This window comes from Parasteatoda tepidariorum, unplaced genomic scaffold, assembly GCF_043381705.1.
Source record: "Parasteatoda tepidariorum isolate YZ-2023 unplaced genomic scaffold, CAS_Ptep_4.0 HiC_scaffold_980, whole genome shotgun sequence".
Lineage (NCBI taxonomy): Eukaryota > Metazoa > Arthropoda > Arachnida > Araneae > Theridiidae > Parasteatoda > Parasteatoda tepidariorum.
Genome location: NW_027261969.1, coordinates 8100 through 32444, shown reverse-complemented (window position 1 = coordinate 32444; position 24345 = coordinate 8100). Strand labels below are relative to the sequence as shown.

The following is a 24345-nucleotide window of genomic DNA, read 5'->3' as shown; positions in this document are numbered from 1 at the left end:
CTGGATGAAATTAACTTTCTTTTTCAGATAAATAGTATTACTCTTCTGCCATTTCAATTCAATCCTCGTAGCTAAAAAGCATGACAGGTATGACAGCCACAAAATTAAATACACAGAAGACAGTACTACCATTAACAACTTTACAGAAATTCAAATACACAATTCCAATCTTATTTTGCAATTTTAACACTTTTTATTTTTCTATACATCTGGTAACATACTTAAGTTTGATAATTAGATTTTCTTTCTTTGTTTTTTACAAATCTTTAAACTCAATAAACCAAGACTTCTTGTCAGACTTCCTGAATCTAATAGCTTTTTTAAAATTTTTGACGCTGATTCTGAAAAGGACTTACGTTATTGTCAATCACATCAGAGTTTCTTAAAAAATAGTTATTTTAATATTTTTTAATCAATGTTATCAAGAATCAAAAATCGTTCAATAAATTAAAAATTTAATGGTATGTGCCAATTTTTATTCTTTTTTTACACTCAATCGAATAGAACAAATTACAAGCTGATAAGGAGCATTTATTTTAAAATTTTGAGTAATTTTTATGTGAAGAAAATGTGTAAGAGAGAATGATTTGAAATAATACTTTTAAAACAAGTTGAGAATAATATCTTCCATATAACTTATAATACCGAGCAGAATAAAACTAATAGTTAGTTGTTACAAACACTTGTTTAAATATAAATACACATCCCATAGGATGAAATTCCAAAAAATGCATATTACTTTCAACAATAAATGTTTTTATTTGCAATTGATTTTATTCAATTCAGGATTAAAATTGCATACTATACTGACTTATTTCTAAAAAATTTAAGATTTCCGAAATTCGCAAATTTTTGAAGTAGTGAAACATAAACAGCTGCATAAAAATGCCCGTAACCTTGAAACAAATTGTCATATAAACTTGAAATCGTATTTAATTTAATTCTGCTCAGTATTCTAATAAGTAATAACAATCTACTTATAGTAAATAATTAACGTGGGTAAATTGCGAAAAAATAGCATGTAGTGTAAATAGCAGTTTTTTGATGAAACATGAAGAAGTGAGCCAGTACAGTTACTAGTTTTCAATCATCAAATATCTAGCAAACTATTGTTATATACAATTACATAAATTCTGTAGTTTATTAGGAGAGATTACTTTTTCTTTTAGGTATAAATTCAGATCTATTTTCTTGGGGAAGGCTGAGCAGTAGCTTGCTAGTCTCTTCTTCTGCGCCGCCGTGCATGTGCTATTTACAGCCTAGATCATCTCTGCAATATCAGGGAACTGTGGATAAGCCCTGTAAATATATATATATATATATAGTTTATATTGTATATATATAAACAATATAAACTTTGCAACAGATATCCAAGCGATAATCATACAGCTATAGTAGAATTTCAAAGCAAAATTGCTATTTAAAAAATATTTCAATTTTCAATGGTTTATTTATAAGAGAAATTAAGAACATTTTACTCAATTAATCAGCTTGCATACTGCTACGTTAAAACATATACATTAAAGCAAAATAAAAAGAATAGTTCTATTTGAATAAATTACAAACAATAAAATATACTGTGCATAACCTGGTGTAATGTTTCACCAGTAACGTTACCCTAAACAGTGACGAGAAATATTTCGATTGTTCTCTCTTATTGCTAAGCCTACAACGATAGCCTCTAAGAATATCCTCCAACTTAAATTATTTAAGATCAGGACGTGTCTTAAAACAAAAATAATAAAATTTAAGCTTGAAAATCGAAGCATATTTGATTAAAAGTGATAAAACTAAATTAATAAATGTCAAGCACTCTTACAGAATTTCAAATAGACTTTCGATTGTCAACACACACGCCATTTGCCGGCTCGCAGGGAACTTTGGGAAGTGAGCTAGTTAATATGAAGTGTACTTTAAACAACCTTGAAACAAGCTTAGGTATAAATAAAATGACTTCATACATCTCAATAAATATTTCACTCTCTTTAGTTGAAATAAGGTATATTTTTTATACTTCATAAATACCTCACTCTCGTTAGTTGAAATAAGGTTGATTTTTTTATACCTCATAAAATACCTCTTTTGTTACAAGTGTAAGAAAAACAACCTCTTATACCTTAAACATCCCCTTATCAGTCTGGTTGAATTGAAATGAATTTAAAACAACCTCAAAATAAGCTTAGGTATAAATAAAATGACTTCATATACCTCAATAAATACCTCACTCTCTTCAGTAGAAAAAAGGTATATTTTTTATATCTCGTAAATACCTCACTCTCGTTAGTTGAAATAAGGTTGATTTTTTTTATACCTCATAAAATACCTCTTTTGTTACAAGTGTAAGAAAAACAACCTCGTATACCTTAAAAATCACCTTATCAGTCTAGTTGATTTGAAGTGAATTTAAAACAACCTCATAATAAGCTTAGGTATAAATAAAATGACTTCATATACCTCAATAAATACCTCACTCTCTTTAGTTGAAATAAGGTAAAAAAATTTATATCTCCAAAATACCTCTTTTGTTACAAGTGTCAGAAAATCAACCTGGTATACCTTAAAAATCACCTCATCAGCCTGGTTGATTTTAACCAATCTCAAAATAAGCTGATGTATATATAAAACAACCTCGTACACCTTAATTACAACCTTTACCTTGTCTAATTTTTATTGCTCTTTTCTCAGCAACCTTAAATATACCTCAAATCATCAACCTTAATACCTCAAAAATACCTCAAATCAACTTTAAATATACCTTAAATTTTCGTAAGGGATAGCACTCGAATCAGCAGCTCTTATGTATGAATCGTGACGAAAAATTTGCATACGAGCTCTCCTTCTTCCCATAACATGCAAATAATAACTCGCAGAGCAGTAACTCGCAACAGAAATGGAGCTTTTACGTTTGCATTAAACAACTTTCCAAATGCGCCAGCACCTTTGCGTTTTGTTTTCGACCATGCATTCTTTGATAAAAATTGTTTGCTTGGGTGTGTACTATCACTTCCTAAAATTTTGCCCATCTTTTTAGAATCACCCTGTATATCGTAGTACATTCTCTTACAACTGAGAAAAGGAGGAGAGGGAAAAAGGGACGGTCAAGACATGGAACCGATCTCCTCCCCGGATGACGTATTCGAGCGTTGCGATCGCCAATAGAAATTTATGAACTCCTAATATAATATAAAAATGCCCCATAAAAATGCTGAAGTAATTAAATCTAGTAAAAATTAATTATGCTTAAGTAGTAACGATAAAAAATCCAGCCAATAGAATTTATCTATTGTTTATTAGCAGCGGCTGCTAAGCAACTTCCGTGAAAATCATGTGAAACTTTAGAGCCTTAAGGAGGATAGAAATAAACGAGCAGAAGCGTCGTAGCTAAATACATTTTATTTTGCTTACTTTTACTTTCACTATCAAAATGTTTACACCGATGTTCAAGATGGCATCGTGTATGAACTGTTTCAAACGTTGTTGTGACGGAAATGTTGGAGGGAGTTATGTTCAAATGCGAGAGCAACCCGCTGTTTTACTAGATACATCACACATGGGTAGTAGAGCTGATTACTTCCGAACCCTTTTTGCCAAAATTTCATATAACTAGTATTTTCGTATCATTCAATGTTTTTAAAAGAAAACATTCCCCTAAAAATATGTATTTGTGATAATTTCATAGAACTAAAATTTTTGTTTAACCCATTTAGTCACAGTCCAAAAGTTTCTAATAGTATACATATAACTGAAGCTAGAAAATTACTTTTGAGGAAGTATTATAGGCCTCAATAAAGAATTTTGAGGAAATTAGTGTATTTTGATCTTCGAAATAATAATCGCCAAGTCTTGGCAGTTTCCTAAGAAAAACTAGAAAAGAAAACCTCACAAAAGGAGACAAAACTTAAGGGTGTAACTCATAGTTACCCCTGAACTAACTTCTACATGTCTGTTTTATTATTATTGAAAGCTTTAAATCTATTTTGGTGGTTGTAGTTAGCGCCGAAAATCATGGTTCTGTGGCGTAACTACCACTACAAAAGTTTAACATCATTCACAAGTATATAAAGCATGCTAACTTGATTCTATCATGAGGTACCTTTTGATAGATGAAGGTTGGTATTATCGATTAACTCCACCCCCACAGTACAATGAGGACTATAATACTTTTGAGGAAGTATTATAGACCTCAATAAAGAATTTTGAGAAGATTAGTGTATTTTGATCTTCAAAGTAATAATCGCCAAGTCTTGGCAGTTTCCTAAGAAAAACTAGAAAAAAAAAACCTCACAAAAGGAGACAAAACTTAATTGTGTAACTCATAGTTACCCCTGCACTAACTTCTACGTGTTTTTTTTATTTATTATTATTGAGAGCTTTAAATCCATTTTGGTGGTTGTAGTTAGCTCCGAAAATCATGGTACATAAATATCCTTTCTAAATTGGTATTTGTACTAACATAATCACTAAGTTTTGGAGATTTCTACGCATTGGCCCACAAGAAACTTAAAAAAACATTGCAGAAGGAAATGAAATTGAAAAGTATTACTCATAATCACCCCTGCAATAACCACAGCTTACTTAATTTTTTAAAAATAAACCTTTATCAAAGATGTAAACCTATCAAAATGGCCTCAAAATTTTACCTATAATATTATATTTCAGAAGGTTTCTTACATCAAGAATGCTTTTCATCAAATTGTATCAGTAAAAAGATTTAAATAACACATCTAGATAAAGTTGAATTAGAAAACTACTGTATTAAATGTCTTAATAAATTGTTTTTTCTGATTTATATTTGCGAGCGTTTTGAGGTGAATTATTAATTGACTATGTCAACCTTCATCTATCAAAAGGTACCTCAAAATGGATTCAAGTTAACATTTCTTATATACTAGTGAATTGGTATTCAATATTTATAGTGGTAGTTACGTCACATTTTCGTGTTTCACAAATTTTCTTTCAGGAAATTATATCAGTAGCAAACTAAAAACTTTAAATGGCGTTTAAAAATTTAAAAAAAATAAATTTTTTAAAAAAAATTTCATGTGCTGCAATGAAATTATTTCTCGATAAAACCTTAAATATTTATTATTTGTGAGTGGTTATAACCTAAATTCTTTTTTCAGGTCATGAAGTGGTAATTGTTAAAAACGGACACAGAGTATGCGGTACTGGTGCTGCTTTGGCCAATGTCCCCATTGTACAGAATAAAGCTTATTTTGAAATGAAACTACAACAGTCTGGTTTGTTAAAATATCTATCTATGTTATGTTAAAAGAATTATATATATATTATGTTAACCCCTTAACGATCAGTTAATTTTCAAGAAAACACTTGTAAAAGTGCCTACTTTGCCAAATACATGTATTTGATTAGTGCTGACATCTAGTTTAAAATAAACTAACTATCTACCATTACCTTAAAAATATCCTGGTATTGCCATCTGGTGTGTAAAATGAGAAATAAAATGTTTTCTGGGCAAAAGAAATGAATTAGTTTTATTCTTATTGGCGTGTAACGGCTGAACACTCCAGCCCAGAAATTTCACAGGTACTAGAAATAGAGGGTGAAACCTCACCCTGTGATTTTCACGGGAGCGAGAAAGAAGGGGTTGAAAAAATTTTATATATATTATGTTAAAGGAATTTTAATATAATCCAAAAATAGACCTTATATCTAGCATGCTCAATAATTTACAATCTTTCCCACAAAGAAAGTAATAATATTAATCTAATTATCTCAGAAAATGAGATGATGTGTCTTTGGTAGCTTGGGGAATCGATCAGTAGATCCTGTTTTTGTAAAATTGTGAAAAAACTATTCATGTTTTAACTAACACAATTTAGTAATGTATCACTTTTAATGTGCTGTGCATTAAGTAAACTTGAACAGTTCTTAAATTTATAATATTTTATTTAAAAAAACTGCCAGGAATAAATTTTTATTCACGTAATATTCCATTAATTAATTTTATGAATAATTTTATACATAAATGGATCCATTATTTATTTACAAAAAGAAAATTCTGATTTAATATTACTGAGAATGTGCACGCAATGTTTGTAAAAGTAGATGCATTTTCTTAGAATACTACATTTGGAATCTAAGCTTAGGGATACTTAGTTTGTCTGGAACTGTCTTTCTCCCCCCCCCAAAAAAAGGGTTTATTTGATTAACAAAACAATAATGAAGGTAAGCAAATTTGTGAAGGGTCCCTTTTTATGAAAAGATATTTTGTGAAGGGTCCGTTAGTGGACCCAAATTTCTTCGAAACACACCCCTGTATATTGTCCAGAAAGATATGAAACCCCTCTTTCCAAGGTCAGTTGTGCTCTATCTATCCACCATAGTGTAATATTCTCCTTTTTGAGTATCCCGCCCTTACTTTAATAATATTCTATTATTCTCCCATGTTCCTGTATTTTTTGCACTAAACACTGGCTACACTTCAAATTTACAATGTTAATGCCTTTAAAGCTTAACAAATGTATATCTCAACAGCTTTATTTAATCTAATATTAATATTAAAAAATCTTCATTTTCCTAGAAAATCTTAAGTTTTTAATTCTGCTTTGCTTTAATAGCTAAAATGAGAGATTTCTTCATTTGTAATTTTGCTTAAATAGTTGCTTTCTTTAAGTGAAAGCCAGATGGTAAAATGGGATAAACTAAAAAAAAAAAAAAATTATTATTATTATAAGCATAGGGGAGAATCAATTCAAAGGGACCAACCATGACTACTCCTGTAAAAGCCAAACTAATATATATGTGATAAAAAAGTCTCATGTTAGGAATTGCCAGAACTTTGGCAATTCTGGAAAATAAATTTATTTGGATAACAGATCTTTAAGGTTTAAAAAGATCAAAATATGTCATTCAGTAAAAAAAATAAAAGTTGAATATAACCTTAATTTTCATACAATAATATTTTGTTTTTAGTAAAATGACATTTAATCAACTAAAGAATCTTTAGTATGATATGTCACTATTAAATCAAAAATTAAGCTGATTATGATAAGTTTAACTTTTATTTCGTGAACATGTCAAAAGTTTTTTTTGGCATGATGGTTGAAACATGATAAACTGTCAAAAACTTTCCAACCCTGCGCAATTGCGATACTTTTTTAAAGTGCTTGAATATATCTTTTGAGTGCTTAAAAGGTGCTTATTTTTTGTGGAATAATTTGGCTGCGCACCCTGAAGATAATTTATAATGTTTAAAAAAAAAACAAATTAAAATAAATTGTTTTATTGCGTTCAGAAGTTCCAGTGGGCTGTATGTAGCCTGCAGACCATATGTTGTGCTCTCATAGTTTAAACATTTCTTTTTCTAACATATTTTTTTGCAGAAGCAGTTATTTAACTCTTATGACACATATCATAAGAGTATTACTAAATGTATTGTTGTATTTGCAGGTGTGTGGGGTGTTGGTGTAGCGACGAGACACGCTGATCTGAATAAGGTTCCATTAGGAAGAGACAAGGAATCGTGGGTGTTGACCAGCGAGGGAACAATTGTACACAATGGAGATATTTTGTATAAACTATCAGAAATGCCTTTAGAAGGGGACATTGTAGTCAGTATTTCATTCTATTATTTTGTTGATAGATTTTAATCTCATTTTTTATTTATAGAAAAACAAGATGACAGTGAAATCCCCGTTCACCCAAAATGGCTTAAATTAATTCTGTACAGGTTATCCGCGAAAAGTCACAAATTTCAATATTGAACAAAATTTGTCAAGAAATGTCATGATTTTCGCAATTCTTTTTAAAAGAAAAATCGTGGAAAGTCATGAATTTAGGTTGTCTAAAAATCCAATTTTTAAAATGGAATCACCCCCTCCTCCCCAATTTCTTGGTGTTCCAAATATCTGAATTTATAACAAACTCCCCACTCAAGGCTGTATTTTATTAAAATATAAAATGTTTTTATTATGTTCTTTCAAAAAATGAAACAAAAAAAAACTCCATTTCTAGAGCTAATTATCTTTTCAACCTCTGTGATTTTGGAATTTTTATTAATATTTATTTTTTTTATTTTATTAATTTGAAATTCTAGCTGAAGCAAGCCAGTCGAATTTTTTCATTCTGATTAAAAATATATATGTATATATATATACAGGGGTCTGTCCAGGCCGAATTTACTACCGTTTAGCGTTACCTTCACATATTCAACTTTAGAAAAAACGGTACTTTTACAAATTCAGGAAAAATGGTAGTTTCACAAAAAACTTTTTCTTAAAATTTTCTTTTTTTATCCCTTAAGAAGCGATAAATCCATATTTTTACCGTATTTTTGTGTTGATTTTTTTATATAATTTTTAATTTTTCACAAATTATGTCTAAATTTTCTCAAAGTAGGTACCTCTCAGAAAATCCTAGACAGACCCCTGATATATATATATATACAGTGTAACGTCCCATATCCGGACGTCCCTTTCCCGGAAGGGTCGATTTCCCGGACACTTTTTAACAATCAAGATAAACAAACATCTCTCCATCATCCCCTTTCCTTAAAAAAAAAAAAAAAAGTCTTTTGACACATTTTCTCTTTTCTGCATCGAACCCATAAAACACCAGAAAGGGGAGATCTACCAAGACCATTGAGTGACCGTTAGTGACGCTCCTCCCTTGGAATGTAGGAAAAAGAGGGAGATTTGTTTTCAAAAGACCGCAACTGAGTCCTCTCCCCCCCCCCTCCTTTTCCATGCAGGTGGCTAGTAAAAGAGGCATTTCCTGGAACCTTTTTATTGAAAGAAGAAATACTGTGGAAAAGGGTAAACGGGGCAAGCGTTAAGGTGGAGGGAGAGTCAAAATGGAAAATTTGAATAGGTCTAAAAGGATATACGTCCTTGAGAAACAAAACATTCGTTCTTCCCCATACCATGTAATATTTAGGAGGCGGGGGGAAAAAGGAGGTAACATTCTCGCTTTAACAGATTCTTTCAGTCATAGAAGAAAAAATTAAGAGAACCCGATCAGCATGCCCCGCCTTTATGCTTGATTGATAGCCAATGATTGGAGAGAAAACAATAATTTGTTACTTCCCCACCCTCAACTTAAATGATCTCCTCTTTACACTTATTTTCTTTCACAAATAAGGAGGAAGTGAGTTTTTCTCCTCCACCTACCCACTTTAATGAATGACGGGAATTTCCCTTTATTGCTTGAATCATTCTAGTTAAAAATGGTGGATTATTATTTTCATATGTCAATTTTTTTTCGTTTTCTATATTTTAAGCAATAATATTTTTTTTCTAATATTTCATATTTTATTGATTAGATATTCTAATACTAAAACATTATTCCCCTTAAAAATGATGTTTATTTATTTTTTGCTTCTTAGATTTAGATCATTTTAAGCTTTGTTCCAGAATGACATGAATTTCCCCTTCCTGATTGAATCGTTCTAGTTCAAAATGGCGGATTAATATTTTCATAACTGTTAAATTTTTTTCGTTTTCCATATTTTCAGCAATAATATTTTTTTTCTGATATTTTATATTTGATTTAGATATTCTAATGCTAAAACATTGTTCCCCTTAAAAATAACGTTTATTTATTTTTTGCTTCTTAGATTCAGATCGTTTATTAAATCATTTTAAGCTTTGTTTACCTTGGGGGTCTATTATACGGACTTCTGGAAGTCCCACCGATTCCGGATACACGACTTTACACTGTATATATATATATATATATATACTGAATAGAACAGAAAAATCAAAGTTTTTTTCTTTTCTGATGAAGAAGAAAGGTATCTTTAGAATATAATTGTTCAGAATAAAAAGACTTGCTTTTTTATTTTTTCAGCTATTTTATTGCTTCAACTCTTTATTTACTCTCTTTTTTAAATTAAAAATCTATAAGCATGAAGATGCAGAGTATAACAGTTATACCTATAATTTCAATTAATGTTATTATAATGCTTTTATTAAATTTACTGTTGTGTTTTTGTCATAGGAAGAGTCATGAAAAATTCTTGGAATTAGTCATGGAAAATCATGAATTTGAAAATCTAAAATGTAGCTGATACCCTGTCTGTAGTTAACAAAAAATTTGCTAATTCCATTTTCCAATTTACTTCGAAATAACAAAAAATAATTTTGCTGTTCACATTTTTTTAAAAGAAAATGTAAGCACCCATTTTGCGAATCATTTGTGTATTTGAAATTAGGCATAAAATTTGTTTGAAGGGAGGTAAATATCAGGATTTGCATGAATACATCATTTATTGTGTTCATATAAATTATATACCTGAAATTTCTAAACATTTGATTTTAAATCAGTCATTTTGCTTGAAATGCTATGCCTCCATGCAAATTAAATTCTAATGATCTTTTTTATGTAAGCTCACTTTTTTAGATCAATCAAATGTTAATACATTATTAATGTTCATCTGCTGTTTTATGTATAGAGAGAAATAATTTTTTTTTTTTTTACTAACAACTGGAATAAAGGTACACACTCTACTAGTGTTCTGAGTTTCGCTTCCTAATTTATTACTAAAGCTTCATAATCATTAATATTCAGATTACCTTTCCTAGTTAATTTGCACATTGTCCAGAATGATCTGTTAAAGTGCAGAATTAAGAGTTTTCTCCCAATTTACCCAGATAATGTAACATTAGCAGTCTTCTATCGTTAAGGCACAAAAAATCCCATTCTATCAACTAATTTGTAGATTGCTTAGTTGTACTAACTTGATTCTTTAAATACAGAAAAGTAAGTCAATAGCATTATTGTAATTTCCTTAATAATATGTTAAACTGTTAGCATTTGGCATACCTGCCAAGCCTCCTGATTTTTAATGAAGATTTCTGTATTTTATGATTATCTCCTGTTTACTCATATATTCTCAAATTTCTTGAAATGTATTTTAAAATTTCTTCAAATTTGTTGAAGAAATTTTTAAATACAATTTTGGTGATAAATTATCTGCTGATGGCAAAAATACTTTACTTATTCCTCAACAGATGGTGCTATTGTCAGTACTGCAGTGTGTTGAGTGTTATTTAGTTTAAGTAATTATAAATAACGGTTTAAAAAAATCTTTAGATTAAGATTTATATCCATATTTTTTACTTCACACTAACTAAGAGCTGATATTATTTCCAATTTTGATTTAAATAATTTTGCATGATGTATCAAAACTTTACTCGTAGCCCTAAAAAAAAATGTGCTAGTAAAAAATCTCTGCTAGTTTATTTCTCTAATGTTGGCAGTTGTATGGTTTTAGTTTATAAATTGTTTGGTGAGGGATTTCCTCATCTGATGCATTGATAATTTGATTGTAGTAACTTTATATTTTAGATACCAAAGAATAAATAACATTGTATGTATTTATTTTTCGGTAAACATGTTAACGTGAACATATTTTTTGTCATATGTTAATGTAGGTGTTAAAAACGTTTCGATTGTTCCAGCAAAGATCTAATTTCTATTTAATTCTGATTTAATCGATTCGTAACAAACATTTCAGTGACAAGCACGATTCAGAACCAGTATTTGTTTAATTCTTGAAATATGTTAAGAAATCAAATATTTCCAATTTGGCTGTAAGCTTGGTTAAAAGTTAAATTTACTATGTGACATCTAATATTGCAAATGAATATGAAGTAAATTAAATAGAAAAGAATGTGCTATTTTAATTGAAGTTAAAATTTTGAAGCTTTTTCTGTTTAAAAATTTTTAGAAAAATCGATTTCTATCCATTTTTTATTTATTTGAAAGATATTCAAGTTTCGTCATGGAATTTTTTTTAAAAAAAACTTTAATATGTTATACTAGTGTATATTACAACTATTTAAAATTAATTTGTTACCTTCTACTAATTAAAATTGGAAGTTTAGGAACGCAAAACATAAAAAATGTCAATTTAAAAATGTGTTAATAAGATTTTTATTTTATTTTCCCTTATTATTAGTTATGAAAGAAATATGATTATATATTAAAAATGATTATATATTAAAAATATGAGTATATTATATAATATGATTATATATTATAGTATGATTATATATAGTATAATTATATGATTAAAATATGATTATTAAAAATATGATTTATATATTAAGTAAAGAGAATTATGCTTAAAATATATCTTCTTTAGATACTTTTTTTTTTGTCTTCCAAGAGAGCACTGAATGAAAATTGAAATTCTCAGGTTTAAAAAGCAAAGTAAAAAGTTTGTGTAAATATGTTTTAATTAGTATTTTTATCTAATTCAACTAAGAAAAATATTTACGAAGCAAGCACAAGAAAACTATGATTTTAATTAGGCAAAATCATACAAAATTGTGTAATAGAGTTCATAGAGGACAGATTAGGGATTATATCTCTTGGCTATCACCAATTTGTACCAGATTTGTTTTCGTCTAAATCCCTCTTGTTCCCAAAATAATGAATTCTCCCTATACATTACCTCTCTTTATTAAAACAATTGTAAATACTTTAAAAAGTTAGGGATTCGATTAATTAACTCATTTTTATCCTGTTTGAGTTATTATTTTTTTATAGTATTATTATAAAATATTTGAATTAAACAGATATTGAGATAATATACAAAATCAAAAACCTTAAGACATTGTGGTGAAAGCCATTTTATGTTCATTAATTGGATAACTTAACAATTCATTGTGTGTTTGATATTCTTGATATTTTTTTCTAATCATAGGGTTAATTGGTAAGTCATTCTGATCATAAGATTTGTTATTTCTTCTAATTATAAGATTAATTACAAACCAGTATTTTGTAATAGTTATGTTAAAAAAAATTTAGCGCTCTTATTTTCATTTTAAAACGATTCTCCTGAAACTCTGTAGTTTTTTGAAATTCCTCATAACTCTCATAAATTCCTGGTGAAAACAATTATTGCAGAAAAACAATTTAATTCCTTTTTTTCTTCCAAAAATATTTAGTGGTGCAGACATAAAGCAAACTGATAAATTTTTTTAAAGGATTTTTATTATCAAAATCCATTATCAAACATATCTGTTTTGAACTGTATTTTTAGTATAACATTCAGAACGCTATAATTTTAAATTTTATAAAATCATTTTATGAATTGAATTAAAATTAATTCAATTCAAAATTATAAGAATTATTCATTGGAATTATAAAAGGGTAAAACACTTTAATGGTAATATTTTGTTTTCTTGTAATTAATTGAATTCCAAGAAAACAAAATATTATTTATTAATTATGTACAATAATTATATTAATTATTACAATATATATTTATTGAATTAAATTTTAATTGTATATTTGTTGTATATTGTAAAATTAATTCAATTCAAAATTATAAAAATCATTCATTTGAATTATAGAAGGGTAAAACCCTTTAATGGCAATATTTTGTTTTCTTGTAATTAATTGAATTACAAGAAAACAAAGTATTATATATTAATTATATACAACAATTATATTATTTATTACAATATATATTTATTGAATTAATTAATTGTATATTTGTGATTTTTAGGGAGTTTCTTATGACCATGTTGAAATCAACTTTTTCATAAATGGAAAGAATGTTTTGTGTCCTGTTACTGGAGCTAAGGGCGAAGTTTTTCCCGTTTTGTATGGTTTGTATAGATTATCTTGCTGTTTAACTACATACTTCTTCCTTGTAATTTATTTGTTCTTATATAAGTGAGTAGTTTGATGTTCTCAAAGTAACTTGTACCATTGAACCTATTGTCACATCTATATGAGTGAATATGCAGTTGAAGTGCTGAGAAAATCAAGGTTTAAAATAGCATTTTACTAAATTTGAGTAAATAAGCTTGTAACATTTTGTAATTCTGCAAATTTAAAGATTTTGCTTTTTTCTCTTTTGATAATGCAACAATTGGCCGAGAAATGGAGCTGTCGTGTTGCTCGTCAGAAGCAAGAACAATAGTGATTGTATTCCAGATGTATCAGAGAATTCCAAGCTTTTAGTATCATCCCTCCAAGTCTGAAATTTAAGATCGGGTCATTTTTTCTCGAATTTTGCAGAATTCCACTGATTACAAACTTACAATCGAACTACTATGGCTTTTTTTTTATATTTCATAGGATTATGAAACCTATAAGACAAAAATTTTTTTACAGAGTTTGCAGTATAAAATTTACATTTTTAAACTTTTGCTGTATACCATTCACAAAACGTTAATGTAAATCTTATTCTTCCACCAATTTAATTCTTTTGGTTTGGTGAATTTTTGCCATTTTCAATATTTGAAATTGTGCCGGAATTCACTAATATCTGAATTTCATATGCCCACAATTTTAACATTAATTGTTGCGACATTAGTCACGCGATTTAAAATTCCAATATAGAGATTTGCATTCAATAGTTTTAAAAATCAATATTGTGATTTGTATTGAAACATTTTTAAAGTCCAATATCAGGATTCATATTCACAAGAGTTTAAAATCCAATGTCACAATTCCTATCAGCAGCTTTTTTAAAATCCTATATTATGATTTGTATTCACGCACATAGTATCAAACATTGATTTTTGTATTCAGCATAATTTGCAAGTTAGATTCGTATTTATGCTATTTAAAAATTATGCATCACGTTTCTTGTACAATGTAAGTTCTTCCCTAAATTAGTTATTTTTAATTTGTGATTGGTAGATAATTTAATTATAAGTATTAGTTAAAATAATTATATTAAACATGTATGGTACATAAATTGATATCTTAATATTTAGTTTTTACAAATAAAAATTTCAAGATTTTTCACTCTGTGTCACAATTATCCCGGCAAGAAATTGTCATATATTTTTACCTTTAAATCATTTTTATAGTTATTTTCAAATATTGCTTGTTGCCATTGATATTATGCAAATTGGATAGTAGAATAAATACTGACAGTTTTCCAGAATAAGATCAATAACAGGGAAATAAAATTTCTTTCAAAAATGTCACTGATTTTCTACCTCATTTAAGAGTTCATTCTTCTGTGATTGCATTAATTTATTTATTCTTTTCTGTTCTAAGAATAATATGAATAAAGTACTAGTAAAAAAGTACTAAAATTTATATATAATTACAAAATATGTGTATGCAGTGTTGAAAGGGTATTCCTATGTTCTTATCTTTGAAAGTAATCAGGAAAATATAGCTGGTTTCCAACTTTTCTCTGCAGGAAAGCTATTCTATTACATTTCATTAAACAAACACAGACTATTTTCTGAATAATCCTTGTGCATTTTCAGACATATATATTAATTAAAGATACTGTTTTTTTGAACATTTAAATTAAAAAAAATTATTATTTTTCTGTTTAGAAAGATTTATGTAATAATTTAGTACTTTTTGAAGCTTATAGAAATGAATTTAAAAAAATTCAAGCATTTTTTTAAAATTCAATTTACTTATTTTTGGCTACAATTGCACACGATTCATTCAGAAGCTGTGAACCTTTTAAATCTTTTCTTTTTATTTATAAATCTTCCAACTTTAAGAAATGGTTACTTCGTTATTTTGCAATTTTTATGTTACAGTTTTAATGTTTATTAAAAGAATTTGAAAGAACGTCAACTGTCAAAAAACAGATGTCTGGAGAAATTTGTTTGCTTTTTTACTAATGGGCATGCTCTTAGAAATTAAATAAAAATATCTACTTTTTTTATTTCCACTTGTTACATTAAACATTTATACAGCTTTATTGAGTAAACTTCAAGAGTTGTTGAAAAAAATTCAGTGATAAATCTTATAAATATTAATATTGTTTAGAAAGAACACCTTCAGAGTAAACTCTACATTAAATCCATTGGTTAACAGTTTCAGGCAATTCAAGATTAATTATCATTATTTTTTTTTACAAAAATTTAATTCACAGATTGTAAAATATTTAAGAAAATTTTTAACTTTAAAAAATTTATTTTGTAATGTTAAAAAGCATTGAGAAAGTAACCTTTTTTTTTCTCTTTGAACAGATCATAATATCAGGGTTACTACAGAAAAAAAATGAACAAAATAGTTGCTTTTAGTAGTCTAAAGCAAGAAAATAGCTGCCTAAAACTATGAATATAGTTAATATAGTTGCCTAAAACTATGAATATAGTTGCCTAAATAGGAACAAAAATTTATCAAAAATATGACTAAAATTTTATTGAGTGACTTAATTGTCATACACCATAATCTATTTAAAAAAAAGTTTTATAAATTTTTTTTTTAAATTTGCGCAGCAGAAAATTTGTAACTAGATAAAAGTTGAAAACAGTAAAAAGTTAAGGCTAATGTTGATAGAAAGAAAAAACAATTTATGAAAATAACGAAATTATAAATCAGAGAAAAAACAAAATGTACTTTAAATATAATGGAAAATAAAATTTTTGGCATTTTACACATAAGTGATAGTATAAGAAATCTTTTCTTTTATTCAGAGGCTCCCGTGAACCGCAAGTTGTGCAACTCAATTTATGCTATTAAAAAAAACATTGCATAGAGTACAGAAAAGTCTCCTAATGGTCTCCTTTTCCTGAAAATAGTTGCTTTTTTTTAGCCTTTTTAGGTAAATAAAGTTACCACAGTCACCTCAGGCCAAAAATAGTTGCATTTTAGTTGCCTGGGGCAACCCTATAATATGTTTTAATGATAATCTTTATTGCCTATAGTTAAAGATATATGCAGTGTTTGATGATAACAAATGATTAAAACTTGCAGAATTCAAGATTTAGACATTTTTGCAGACGTTGAGAACTTGACACCAATCAATTTACCACCAATCAAAATCATTTTCTTTTTTCTTCTTTTTTAATGTTAAATTGTTGTTGCTTAGCCATATATGGAATATTTTTTTTGCAAAGTTGTATGCTATAATGTCTAACAAAAGAATGTTATTTATTTAGTTGATGATGGTGCGATACTTGATGCAGCTTTCTCCACTTTTACTCATCAGCCTCCATCAGGATTTGACAGAATAATGGTTGAAAAATCCTTGTTGTAATTTCATCTGCAAGAAAAGGTGAACTCTTCTTTCAATATCTTTTGTATTTGCTTGATTTTTTTTTTTCATCATACAGAGTGAACTCTCACTAATAACTCCCTTTATTACGAAAATATTTTGTGGTCCCGACGAACTTGCACATGAATAAATGTCATGCTCCTCTCAATATTACAATATTTTTTGTTGCAATGAATCCCTGTAAATGGATTTTTTTCCCTAAATTTCAACCTTATTTTCTCCATTTATGATCGATTTTCAAATAATGTAAAAAAAAAAAATCTTTTTTTATCATCTTTTGCCATTTTTTCCATCTTTTCTGACAAAAGAAGACTGACTGCTGACCACCCTAAGAGCTTCCGTTCTTAGAATCGCCTCCTTTATCTTTTAAGAAGTCACAAATATAACACCCCTCTCCGATTTCATTTAATTCATATTGAATTGCTGACCATGAGTCACAAATGACCATAACCATCATGATAACACCTGAAAGAGAATATTTTCTGTAGAGGGTGAGGGAAGCCATAACCACCTAGAGTAGAAGGCCTAGGAGCTTGTTTGTGACGTCACGATCAGAAGGTAGAGAAGAGCGTTGCTGTTTTCTACCTTCAGAGGAGGCTGTGAAGATAGTCGATTCCTTATTAGTTTTATTGTGTTTCTTTCATTTTTAAAAGCTAAAAATAAGAATCCAAATTTTTTTATGATCTGAATAATTGTGTATATATAATATTTGCCTTAATATAAGAAATTTAAAATGAATCAAAAGAAGAAAAAAATCATGATAAAAAATAAGTAAATTAATGCAGTAAGAAATTTTAGATTAGTTTTTAAAGATTTTTTTTGGTTATTTTCATAAGATTTATCCAAACCTTTTTTCAAAAGATAAATTTCAGTTTTAAACTATTTTAAGAGTAATCAATCATATTAAATAAATATCAATTGATTAAAAATAAAAATATTTTCCTAAAAATTGAAAATTAGTACTTAACATTATATTCATGGAAACAAAATGTTATTGGAACAAACACTGAACGTAAAATTCTATAAAAAAAAAGCATAAAAATGTTTATCCTTTGTAAACCTTCGAAATATTTATAGCAAATGTATATAATTATTCTGAATTTTTTTTTATTTACTACAGTAAACTGACAAATTAACATCTGCCCCTCTAATTTCTTTCTATGTTCTTTTGTTTTGCATACATGCGATAAAAATGATTTAATATGACTTATTAAATAAGCTGAGTCATTACTTTGATGATATAGACTAGAACTTTATGAATGAGGTATATGAAGATTAATTTTATCATAAAGTATAAGTATGCTTTAATAATGACACAAACATATATATAGAACAAAAGCTTTATTTGAATCAGTAAGGAGAAAATATATATACTAAAGCAAATAACATTTTTAAAAATTTTATTTTAAAACATATATCATTAATTATATCATTACTTGCAATTTCAAGATTACTATACTTCTGAAGAAAACATTGTAATTGTCATATATTTTTAAATGACCAAATTTCCAAACATTTTATTTTAAAACATACCCCAGAAAGCAAACAAAAATTTGGTAAAAAAATTTTATGGATAATTCAAAGTATTTGCTTACATATTGTATTTTTCCGTGCATGTTAATGAAACAATCTTTTTCGAAAATGCTGCCCTTTGATAAAACTGTTAATATACATGTAAAAGTAACACAGTAAATTACTAATGATTGTATAGTAGTTATTAAATACTTTACCATATATGAACCATACAAATTACCTGACACTTTTGCTCCTGTAACAACATATTTTAAAAACTTGTTGATTTTGAGAAATTTAATTATCCGAAAGATGGAAATGAAAAAGGATAGTAAATTAAATAAAATTTTGAATGAAATACAAAAATGTCTTTACGTAATCTAAATTTTCCACTTATTTTTTAAATACTATTCTATATTATAAATTAAATCTGGAGTTATAAGTAAATTGCCAATTAAATTTTCCTTTAAGAAAAACACACAAATATCTCATACTTATGGAGCTTTTAACTATTTTTATGAGATAATAAGAAATATATACTAGTAAAAACAAAATTGTAGTTTCTTAAAATTGCAGTTTCTGATGAGATGTACCACAAAATATAATGTAAATAATGCAAAGTAGTTGCATTACATCACCCAATAATTGAAACTAAGAAAAGTTTTGAAAATAAACAAGAAGTTTATGAAAAAAAGACTATTATTTACAATACATTTTTAAAACTTTAAAAACATTAGATTAAATTGAAGCTTTAAATTCCTATGACCTTCCTATTAATCATTTTACAATTTATGATAATAATTAAATATTTGTTTTTAAAAGTCTTGATGTAAGACATCCTATTAATCATTTTACAATTCACAATAATAATTATATATTTATTTTTAAAAGGGGTGATGAAAAACAATCTACTTTAGGAAAGCATTAAAAGTGATAATCCTTGTTAATTTAAACATATAATAAATCTTTATAAATTTAAACAAATATTCTTAGTTAAAAGTTAAATACAAATTTTAAATATTTTTTACATAAATGAATCACACCACAATTGCTGCAGTTTTGTGTCTTGGGGGAAATGAAATACCTTGTGATTATCATCATAGTTCTCTCGACACAAGAGAACACAACAAGCATAAACCATGCTTGATGCCTGAAAAATAAACAGACATTAAGACTCATGGCTGAAACTAAAATATTAATTTATCAACACTTACCTTAATTTGTCATTGGAATAATGAAAATAAAAAAAAATTGTTTTACTTCCCAAAAAATATATTAAAAAATATTTTTCTTAGTTATCTGAATCTTAAATAAATTTTTTAAAGTTTTGGTTAATATAAATAAAGTTCTGCTAAATGTAGTCAACCATCTCTAAAATAAGTGTTCAATTAAGTAATTTATTCACTAAAATTTTCTTTATTTAAAATACTTAAAAGTATTTTAACAGCACATTAGAAGAACTATAAGTTAACAATGACACCAAACCTTGAAATAGAATTAGAAACTAATAATTTTATCCCCGAACATTGGTACATTTAGAAATTCTTCAATATTAAAATTCTTCTTAGGCATATTTAAATTTAAAATTCTAATAGCTAAATATAAACAAATGTAACTTCTATCAGCATTCTTCAGATAAACACATATGGTATTTTTTTACTAAAATTTGTTTAAATTTAATTTTATTAGAGTTAAAAATAACTACTTTTCATTACCAATACAGTTTAAATTTCTTTGTAATTCTTGTCTAAAGTAGTTTTAAAATATTGGTAAACTTATACCAACTGCTAATTCTACATTTCAAATTATTTAGTATTTTTACTGAGAAAGATATATACAAATCTCTAATCTAACATACATAATGTACAAAACATTACAAACATCTTATTAGTATTTCAAGAAATTGCATATTTTATTCTTACAAACACTAAAAAGTTAAGCAGTAAGACATATTGGATTGTAACTAATATATTTTAATATGCTTATATAAATGTATAATTCAAGCATATTTTAACCGATTTATTGAAATGTATATTTTATAAACAATTCTAGGGCTATTTAAAATCTTGAGCAGTCTATTTAAATCGCTTAGATTAATTTAAGATGCTTTAGCTGATGAAGTATGAATATAAAATACAATCGAATGCTTTTGTAATTTTATATCTGAATACTAAATTATGTTATTTTATGATTCAAATGGAAATAGATCAGATAACACATATAAATACATTAGAGACTCAAATAACTTCTCACAACATAACACCAATGCAAGTTAAATTATATACATGCTTTCAAGAGAGTAGGGAGAACAAGGGAAAACCTGGATAATACAGGGAATTTAAAAATCACCTAAAATAGCAGGGAAAGCGTGGGGAATTATGAGTTTTTCCTTACTAAGTAGGAAAATGCAGGGAATTTTATTTTTTATTTTCGTCTTTTCAAAAGTACTGACCTCACAAAGCGTATTCTATGGGATATTTAAGGATGATTTATCTTCTAAACTAAACTATTTCATTGACTATACTATTATTTGTTTTAAGTATGCTCAGGGGAAAAACAAGGAATTTTTTTTTCAAATTTGAGGGGCAACCCTGTTTTCTAATTGGATATTATAAATAGCAACCGTTTGACGGTTAGGAAAATGGGCAGTTTTCGTTTACTTAATTCGCGCAGTATTACGAGTAAACAGAAGTCGAAGGTGGCAGCTGTTTTCCTTCGCCGTTCTTCTAAAAAAGTCACCCTTCTCTTGCGATGGCGTAGATAGCTCGCCTCACGTGTTTTAAAAATTTCTTAAAGTATTTGTAGTACATAAATAACAGTTTTTACATAAGTTAAAATAATTAATACAGGATAATTATTAAATAGTAAATATTAAATTGAAAGGACTCAATAAATTAAACCAATGTAAAACTTTATGAAGAATTTAAATGCAGTAATTACCAAAAAATATTTTTGTACACACTGTGAAAAATTTGCAGTAATTACTTAAAAATCTTAAACAATCATCATCATAATTAGCTAACTTTTGCTTTTGAGCCATTTTACTTTACAAACGCCCTAAAAAACGTGCCAAAACATTCATAAAAAGAATAAGGTAAAAAAAATTCCCCCTCCATTATGAAAAGAAATTCATGGAACCCCTACTGCCATCTGTAGAGAGTAAAACTAACTGCATTTCGCTAATAGGATTTGTTTGTAACATAATCAATGTAGAATAATAATGGTGAATGAGCTCAGTTGTCAACGCCCGCAGCTTGTCAATACGCGTTGGGAAAAAATGTCACTACGCTAGTAGTGCTTGTTTCTAACCATTTCGGTCGAAATCTTGCTTCCGAGCGGAACTCGTTTGCGCACTTTATGCAGGGTTTGTTATTCCTTNAACCATTTCGGTCGAAATCTTGCTTCCGAGCGGAACTCGTTTGCGCGCTTTATGCAGGGTTTGTTATTCCCTATACTCCTTGGAAATAAAAAGGTCCCCAAGGAGTACTTGGAACTACTTAGATTTCCAAATTAGTCCTTAGAAACTCCTTAGATTATTGCGTTGCATAGATAAACTTACTAGGTCCGCTGTTGAATTTGCTGTCCATGCAGGGAAACAAAATTATATGACTTAGCTGTCAAAATCTAATAGTTTAAGAAAAACTTTAAAGGAAAAAAAATTGATTTGCAAGAGTTAGAAGAAAAAAATAGCAGCAAATAATTTTAATTTTACATGTTACAAGCAAACTTAATTAATAATTTACTGTGATTTTTTTTTGTATAAAATGCCTTAGATTTTCTTATGTATTCAAATGTAAAAATATAAGATTAGTAGGTTTTTATGTTAATCTTTAACATGTGTTCTTTAACAGGATTAATTAAAATAATTGAGACTGTCAAATGTATTTATGTGTAAAAGTGATAACTTTATTTATTTTTCTTGGTGAAGTTTGACGAAGTCAAAATTTATTTCAAAAGGGCTGAAAACAAAATATGCAAACTATACATTTTTGTGAGTTCCTTATAATAACTGCTTTTTTAATTTAAAGAAGAAAAACTGCCTAATTATCTTTTACACAAAGTTTTTGGATAAGTCCTTAAAATTTTGGACTCCTTGGATACTCATACATATGGATTTCTTCTTCTGATCTCTGTATGAACCCTGTTTTCTAAATGATATTTTCTATGCTAGGCATTGTATATACAATGTTGATATTTCCTTGTATTTCCAATAATGTATTGTGTTTTTTTTTCTTTGCAGCTATTTTCATATCCATCATCACAATAGTTTTTCCAGTCTGGCCTCTCTTTTGTGGGATTAACCCCTTCATTCCTGTTTTGTTTTTCTTTTTTTAAATGATCTTTTTCGATATTTAAATTTTGTTGAGGATTCACACACTAACACAAATCTGTTAAACTAGTTTACGGAAATTGTTGCTTTAATACAATAACATTGTAATTTTTTCTTTTTTAAATTATAATAACAGACATCCAGTAAATGAACAGAAACAAAGAAAATTATTTTACCTATGCTCTGATTTTATTAAAAATATTGCAATTCTAGTTTTCAAAAAAAGAATATCGCCAACTTGTTTCTGCTGCATATAAATATGTATTTTCGTATGACGATTACAGTGTTCCATTCATTTCAATATCAATCCTATTCTGTTTGAGGCATTTTTCATTTCTTCTGCCATCATTTATTTAAAAATAATTTTTTATCTGGTCTACGAAAAAGAATCTACATCAATAATATAAAGGGTAATAAGTTAAGTCAATGAGACGAATTACATTTAATGATCTTCATCTTAACGATGTCTTCAACCTGTGTAATATTTACTGTGTTTTGCAATCACAATCTTAATATATATTTTTACAGTCCTTTTCAGGAATGAAGTGAAAAAATATACACCATAGGAGTAAAAAAAAAAATTGAGATTTAAGTTAGGTACAAAACAAAACCACTATTTAATATTATTCACTGTTATGAGAGACATCATTAGAAATATTAAAACTTGTTTAATTGCCTGCGGAAATTAGGAGAATTTGAAAAGTGATTATTCTAAACACTATTAAGTTTCAGCTGACAATCAAACGAATTTCGACGTTCTTACACGGACATTCCTCAATAGTGATTTGTTACAATTTTTAGCTTGAGTATTTATTAACCACCCTAATTTGTATGTTTTTGTGAAGGAGTTGAAAAATATGTTAAGGGTGGTGATTACTTAACATTCTATCGTTTGTTCTTACTCTATTATTGTGGCAGTCATTTTTTGATGCAGCAGTTTTTAATTTACTTTTTACTAGTTACAATCAAACGAATTTCGACGTTCTTACATGGACATTCCTCAATAGTGATTTGTTACATTTTTTAGCTTGAGTATTTATTAACAACCCTAATTTGTATGTTTTTCTGAAGGAGTTTAAAAATATGTTAAGGGTGGTGATTACTTAACATTTTGTTGTTTGTTCTTACTCTATTATTGTGGCAGTCATTTTTTGATATAGCAGTTTTTAATTTACTTTTTACTAGTTTAGTAACTCAAGCTCTTGTAACATTCAGAGAATCTTTATTGGAATCAAAATATCACTAATACTCTAAAAACATCAGATTTTTTTAAAAATCATTAAACTAGTTTTAGTTTTGACCAGGTCTGAAGGGGTTAGCTTTTTTCCCCCCTTATAATTAGTTTTAAAATTTTAATGGATGCTAATGAATACTGTGCATTTCCAAATGTAAGCCGAGAGTACACTCTTTCTTTGTTAATTCACACAAAATCCACATATCTAACCCGATGTAACACCTATCTTTGTGGGTCACTTTCAACTCCCCCCTTTTTGTTTTGCTCAACCAAAACCACTTTAGTTTATTTGTTTAATAATAACTT

General features: G+C 27.7%; 1 protein-coding gene across 2 annotated transcripts; it reads left to right on the top strand.

The window, feature by feature from the left end:
• Positions 1-3373: 3373 nt before the first annotated feature.
• Positions 3374-23760, top strand: LOC107439191 (SPRY domain-containing protein 7). Of its 2 annotated transcripts, none has more exons than XM_043056196.2 (6): positions 3374-3554; positions 5124-5240; positions 7414-7574; positions 13481-13583; positions 16848-16963; positions 22716-23030. In XM_043056196.2, the coding sequence occupies exons 1-5, from the start codon at positions 3425-3427 to the stop codon at positions 16943-16945; spliced, it is 609 nt and encodes a 202-aa protein (XP_042912130.1). In that variant the 5' UTR covers positions 3374-3424; the 3' UTR covers positions 16946-16963; positions 22716-23030. The 2 variants fall into 2 exon arrangements, with proteins under 2 accessions (XP_042912130.1, XP_042912131.1); XM_043056197.2 differs by lacking the exon at positions 22716-23030 and adding an exon at positions 23334-23760 and having other exon boundaries at positions 3378-3554.
• Positions 23761-24345: the final 585 nt, after the last annotated feature.

Coding starts and splice junctions, on each gene's coding strand:
- LOC107439191 (XM_043056197.2), top strand. CDS start 3,425: ATGTTTACACCGATGTTCAAGATGGCATCGTGTATGAACTGTTTCAAA. Junction 7,575..13,480: donor CTTTAGAAGGGGACATTGTA/GTCAGTATTTCA, acceptor TGTGATTTTTAG/GGAGTTTCTTATGACCATGT. Junction 13,584..16,847: donor AGTTTTTCCCGTTTTGTATG/GTTTGTATAGAT, acceptor TTATTTATTTAG/TTGATGATGGTGCGATACTT.